Here is a 6,598-nt window from a genome sequence, read left to right as displayed (position 1 = left end):
AGCACTCAAAACAATTTTAAATTGTCTCCTGTATAATTAAATAGGAACACTCTTCATGCAAATGCAAAATTATTAATTTTAAAAACAGATTTTAAATGTATCCTTTTGAACCAAATAAGACTTGCTCTGGAGCAAAGGGTCAACTGAAGAGGAAAAACAGTGTGAGACAGCAAGACAGTTAGCTGGGATCACATGGGAAGTTCTCATTATAAAACACAACAAAACACCAAGTAACTCTAGGATATATAAAACACTTCCCTAAGCCTGAAACTTAGCAACTGGAAACTTTCCAAACACTGACGCATGATCCATGCTCTCTGTGTGTGTGTGTGAAATAGAAGGCAGAAAACAGACACTGGATTGCATTACTGATGGCGGAAATCAGTCACTTAAATAAAAAAGCAGAACTTAACTTTGACAAAGCAAATTGCTTTCTCTCTTTTTTTTTTATTGGAATAAAAGGTAGAGAGAATTTCTATTGCAATGCAAAAAAAAAAAACAAAAAAAACAAAAACAAAAAAAACCCTATCAATCACAATTAAGTCTGTTACAGCTGGTGACATTTAGATGGTGAGATTTTATATAATGAGGGATACATTTTAGGAACAGGAAAGGGGTCAAGCTGATTCCACATGATCTCCGTGGTGTTTAAGTGGAGTAGCTTGGATTAACAACTTTTCAGAATTTAAAATCAGTATAAGACGCTTCTTGGTTATGTTTTCAGTGACGTTTCAGCTTATTGACAGTCAGCGGTGACATTTTGGAAATAGACTCGACTTTTCGTAAACTCACAGATAAATACGGAATATACTCTATGTTTCGAAAGGTTGCCTGTTTGACTGCCATGCAGGGTGAGTAGTCGGTCCATTGTTGGACCTCCCTCCCTCCTCCGCCTCAAAGTAAGCCATGCCCAGATAAATCACTCCCAGCACAAAGTGCAAACCTGCAGTGTGGGGCTGCAGGCTGGAGGGGAGAAGACTGAATGAGGAGGTTGGAGAGCGGCTCTGAACACTGTTGCAGTTACCCCCACTGATACATAGAAAAAGAGAGAAAGTCTTGCAAGAGGAGCACCTTTGATTGCGTTCAACAGTAACAGAGCGGCTTGGTTTTAACAACATGTCCGGCCACAGCACCATAGCCGGGGTTCTGGTCGCTCTGTGCATCGGAACTGCGGTGAACTGCATGCCCAAGGGGACGCAACGGGATCGGCGACAGGCGCAGCAGCACCGACCTTCCTCAGTCTCTCCAGGTAAGTAAAATAAAATGTCTGTGTCTTTAATATTAATCGTCCATCTGACAGAGGGAGGTCAGGGAAATTCTAAGAAATTTTTGGACTAAACAAAAAGAAAAACACAGTTGAACTGGCATCTTTCTGAACCACTCAATCCATATGGTTTTGTTGAAATGAAAAGCAGCTGGAAACGTATTGGGGCGCGACTCTGTTAAAGTATTTGATGCTATCAACCTAATGATGACATCAGAAACTAATGGGCCTAATCATTCTCTGATCTTTGCTTTACAAGATTAACCTTTAACCCCAGCTGTCTCCTTCACCTTCATCCATGTGAGAATTATAAGGATCCAAGTTCACACAGAGGGATTAAAAAAAAAAAAAATTATTGACATCCGTTTGAAGGTTGATTAAAAGAGGGGAAAAGCTATGTGCATGACATTGTAAGTCAAGAGATGTGCACAAAGAAACATGCCTTGTGGGGGAGGAAGAGAGTGAAAGTGGATAAGTATTATTCTCCACCCTGTGCAAATCGTTTATCACTGGTATATGGGCCCTTTGAAGTCATGTTAACACTGTCAGAGACAATCTCACAGACTTTGGTGACATCTTATCTTTAGGTGGAATGTTTATTCCAATTTAGGGTTTGCTTATTTTGGCACTGGAGAAAAAGAATGTATTTATGAAGTTAAACCAATACTAATGGGCAATGTGTGAAACTGTGACCTCTTTCCAGTAAATTCATTTGGATTTCCAATGTGAACCCCTACTTTTCTCCCTGCTGCCTCTGTGTGTATGAATGTTTAATTTGCTGTGTTTTCTTTTCTCTCTCGTTAGATGGTTGTACAGAGAATGGCCACTTCTATAATGTTAATGACCAGTGGGAGCGGCTATTTTTAGGCAACACTTTGATCTGTACCTGCCATGGTGTTGGTGGGATCAAATGTAAAAGTAAACCTGAAGGTTAGTTTTTATGCAAATGCTTATTTTTTCTCAGAGTTTTTGCAACAATATTCGAATCAAATCATAATTTTTGTATAAAACCCACATATAGATATATGTTCACCACTGTTCTCTTCCCGTAGCTGAGGAAAGGTGCTATGACAAAATCAACCAGCTGTACTACACCGTGGGAGAAACCTACGAGAGACCCAAGGACGGCATGATCTGGGACTGCACCTGTATTGGTTCAGGGAGGGGGAAGATCAGCTGCACCATCGCTAGTATGAGTGCTTCGTTTTAAGTGTTCTTGCATGTAGTTCAATGTGAGCTAACTTTTGTCTGAGGGGGGTTTACCCTTTGCCATTACCGTTCAAACCTCACACCACACATCCTGGCTTGGGTTTTTATGTCCTGCTCTGCCAGACTGATGGCAGTAAACCTTTTTAATGTCCATATTCTCCCCCAGTTGATTAACAACTGCTGCCACGCAGCTGTTTGCAGTTAGCCGGATGGTTAGATAATGGGGAGCAGTGTCTGAGTTATTTAATTTAGTTTTTTTATCTTGACTTTGTTTACACACATGCAAAGGGGAAAAAACCCCCATCTAGAATCAAACTTCTTCCTCCTGTCTACCCAGATCGCTGTCATGAAAGTGGAGCTTCATATAAGATAGGAGACACCTGGAGGAGACCCCATGAAACAGGAGGGTACATGTTGGAGTGTGTCTGTCTGGGTAATGGCAAGGGAGAGTGGACCTGCAAACCAGTTGGTGAGTCATTCAGACAGCTGACTCAGAGAGGATGTTTTTATCTGGATGGAAAATCCTCTGATTTGCTTGTCAAATTGCCAGAAAAGTTTTGACTTGAATCCCAGGATGACGTATTTGTCATTTGTTGGAGTCAGTGTTGGGCAATGTTTTTTATTATTTTCTGAATGGCAACAGATCAACAGATGGATAAGTGAAGAATTTATTTTTAACTTTTTATTTGTGATTTATTGCAGCTGAGCGTTGCTATGACAATTCTGCGGGAACATCCTATGTTGTTGGGGACACATGGGAGAAGCCCTATCAGGGATGGATGGTGGTGGACTGTACCTGTCTGGGAGAGGGAAGTGGACGCATCACATGCACATCGCGAAGTAAGATACATATATCTGTGTGTATGTGTGTATTTATTTGTGTGCATAAATATGGCTCTAACATTTACACTCCTTCACACCCATCAGTCATTTTCATTTAAGATTTCAATTACTGTAAACTGTTAACATCCGTCAAAGCTGATGTGTGTCGGGAGTGGGGGGTCAACAAGATGAGTCAATGCAGTCATCTGTGTCCAAAACGCAAGCTGCAACGATCAGGGTGGCCTTTGAGGCATTTGTAATGGGTGTCATCAATAAATCCATGTGCTGCAGTTAACAACAAAGCTGTAAGGCAGAAACATGAAAACAGCTGGTGGCCAGGAGACAACCCCCCCCACCTAAACTGTCACACAGAGTTGCCTCAGATTTTTCCAGGTTTGTTTACTTCATGTTAAGTCTTCTCTCTTGTTTTTGTCAATTCTAGATCGCTGCAATGACCAGGATATGCTGTCTTCATACCGCATTGGAGATACATGGACCAAGACGGACGCCCGCGGCCACCTGCTTCAGTGTCTGTGCACAGGGAACGGTCGAGGGGAGTGGAAGTGTGAACGGCATGCCTCACTTCACACCACCAGCCTGGGTGAGAACTGATAATATCCTTGTTTCCCTCCTCGGCTCTTGCTCTTTGAGGCGAGAAAGCTGCGCACACCAGAGACAGATGTTATTAGGAGCGAGTGATAAGAGATGCCGAGTGTCCAAGTGATGAAGTGAGAAAGACTTATTCTGGTAACTTATGATCATGACCTCATGAGATGGAAAGGCGGACATGGCGTGTGGGAACCAGGGGGATGTTGAGGGAGAAATGCACATGGGAATGTTGGTTAGAAAATGTGCAGTGATTGAAGTGATTATGGGGTGTGACACAGAAACATGTGCTTGTTGTAACTTTTTAAGGTTAGTTAAAAGCAAAATCATCTGGACAACAGCTTTTTTGTCTTGGTCTGTGTGATTCATCATAATTCATGTTTAGTTGACATGGATAAGCTTTTGGTATAAACATAACGCATGTCTTCATATTGCTCTTTTTTAGTATTTTACCGTACTGAAGCTGGGTTCCTTTTAAAGAGGCCAAACACTGCTAATGTCTACTAATATCTGGCGTTTTATTTCACATATCTATTACAGTGAATTTAAATGCATTAATGTCACTAAAGTCCATTGTTTTGGTGATATACATTGATTCAGAACCTTATGTCACTTTCTATGTGAAGGCTCTGTTTTAGCTGCTTTACCTTTTTAAGGTATGACTTTGACAGGTCCAGTCTACTCTAATTGGTCAGAAGTGGTTGAATGTGAAGCATCTGCTGATTTGTTTTTGTTTTGTTTTTTTTTTGTTTTTTTTTTACAATTATTTGTATTTAGTTTATTTTTTGGTAGTGCCAAACTAGCCACAGTTTAGATATTATTTCAATATTTATATTGACGTGCAGGGCCTTGACCGCCAACAATATATGACTGGCTGTTGATGAGTAATGAATTTTGTACATAATTTGTAGGTAACTTTTCTGTGTGTCCAGATTTTCAGCAATATAAAGCTACATTGCTTGCTTAAAGAGTACAGTAATGGGCGTGTGAAATAGCTTTTCTTTAAATTTAGCTATCCACAGCTAATTAAATCCTCATAATATGAAAATTGGTGACATAACTCTTGTGTTTATTTGTTTTAAATGTGAGAAAATACTAAAGGTGCATGTCATACCTTTTTGTTTATTGTTATATGGTATCTGATTTGAGTCATATATTATATTCTAGGCACTGGGTCTCGGGTGATCACCAACATCCAGCCTGACCTCTATAAGCCTGTTACTGTACCTGCACTTCTAAAGGAGGGAACCTGTAGGACTGACACTGGAATGACATACTTTGATGGACAGCGCTGGATTAAGAACCAGGGAAATAAGCGTATGATCTGTACCTGCCTTGGCAATGGAGTAAGCTGTGACCAATGGGGTGAGAGATCTTCTTCTTTCCTTTTTTCTTGGCAGATTTAGAGTCTTCAGATGAGAACTCTTCTGGGTACCCTGAACAACAGTGATGCTGTTGTAAACCTTTAAATGCACCTGTTTAGGCGTATTTAATAAGGTTAAATAATCAATACAGTTAAAAGCTTAATGTTGTTTTTAAGTTAATATTATGTGTCTATGTATTTTTTTCTGTCCTCACCCAGATGGACCAGCTCCAGTGTATGGTGGCAACTCCGGAGGTCAGCCTTGTGTGTTCCCATTTGTCTACAAGGGCAAGACCTACCACTCTTGCACCTCTGATGGACGCAGTGATGGACAGCTATGGTGTTCCACCTCTTCCAACCATGAGACAGACCAGAAATATTCTTTCTGTACAGAGAAGAATGGTGAGTAAATGTATTAGTAGTTCTAAAAAATGGGAATTGTGTTGACTTTTCTTTAACTGCAGTTTGACTGTGGATGTAATGTAGCCTTGATTTGGAAGAATCCTAGAAATTTGACATGTTTGGCTAATTTGTTACTTCAGAGGCGCTTGCCTGTTTAATTTAAACTATGACTCCTAGCAGTAGTGTTTTTACTTTTAGCATCTTATCATGAGAGAAAAAAGTGGACTTTACATTGGACTTAACATCACTGTTTAAAGAAGAAAAATGGTTACTCCACCTTCTATTTTTCTATGAATCAAATGATGGCTAAGCTAACTCTATTAGCATAATACAACATGTCTCATCTGACCTATCTTTTAGTGTATAAAGTAATACCTTCTGTTAGCTCACTTTTTCATTATGCATCTGGGTTTTAAAGCATTTGCAAAGTAAATCCAAAACCAACCTCTAAAATACTGCTTAACAAAAAGTTACAGAAGGTTTACAGCCTTTATGTGAGGCTGCATTATGTTACCTGTAGATCTATGGTTAAACAAAATTAAATATGTTTTTTAGTGAGTTTGCATTTTCATTGTTAAATTCAAAGACTGCATTGATGCTTAAATAAGTCACCATAATGGAAAATTCTGATTTCCTTTGACAGTGGTTGTGGTGACACGAGGCGGTAATTCTAACGGCGCTCTGTGCCAGTTTCCTTTCCTCTACAATGGCCAAAACTATACAGACTGTACAGCAGATGGACGAAGGGATGGCATGAAGTGGTGTGGCACTACAACAGACTATGATGCAGAACAACGCTTTGGCTTTTGTCCCATGGGTGGTAAGTGTGTGTGTGCGTGTTGGACCATAACCTGACTGTACACAAATTTTCTATAAATGTGTGGACAACAATTTTGGGCATTCAAATGCCAAGGAATTTTTTCTCAGGTTGG

At 40.0% G+C, this 6,598-nt stretch overlaps 1 protein-coding gene across 1 annotated transcript in view; it reads left to right on the top strand.

Annotated features, from left to right (window-relative positions):
* The first annotated feature begins 961 nt into the window (after positions 1–961).
* Positions 962–6,598, top strand: part of fn1a (fibronectin 1a) — a 34,052-nt gene continuing 28,415 nt past the window's right edge. Inside the window, exons 1-9 of the mRNA XM_079254358.1 lie at positions 962–1,249; positions 2,069–2,194; positions 2,317–2,454; positions 2,811–2,942; positions 3,176–3,313; positions 3,738–3,896; positions 5,069–5,266; positions 5,484–5,666; positions 6,310–6,486. Coding sequence (XP_079110484.1) covers positions 1,117–1,249; positions 2,069–2,194; positions 2,317–2,454; positions 2,811–2,942; positions 3,176–3,313; positions 3,738–3,896; positions 5,069–5,266; positions 5,484–5,666; positions 6,310–6,486 — 1,384 coding nt within the window. The 5' untranslated portion in view covers positions 962–1,116. The remainder of the gene's footprint in view (positions 1,250–2,068; positions 2,195–2,316; positions 2,455–2,810; positions 2,943–3,175; positions 3,314–3,737; positions 3,897–5,068; positions 5,267–5,483; positions 5,667–6,309; positions 6,487–6,598) is intronic.

This window comes from Telmatherina bonti (genome assembly GCF_933228915.1).
Source record: "Telmatherina bonti genome assembly, chromosome: 15".
Classification (NCBI taxonomy): domain Eukaryota; kingdom Metazoa; phylum Chordata; class Actinopteri; order Atheriniformes; family Telmatherinidae; genus Telmatherina; species Telmatherina bonti.
The sequence above is the reverse complement of the archived record's forward strand: the minus strand, read 5'-3'. Positions and strand labels throughout refer to the sequence as shown.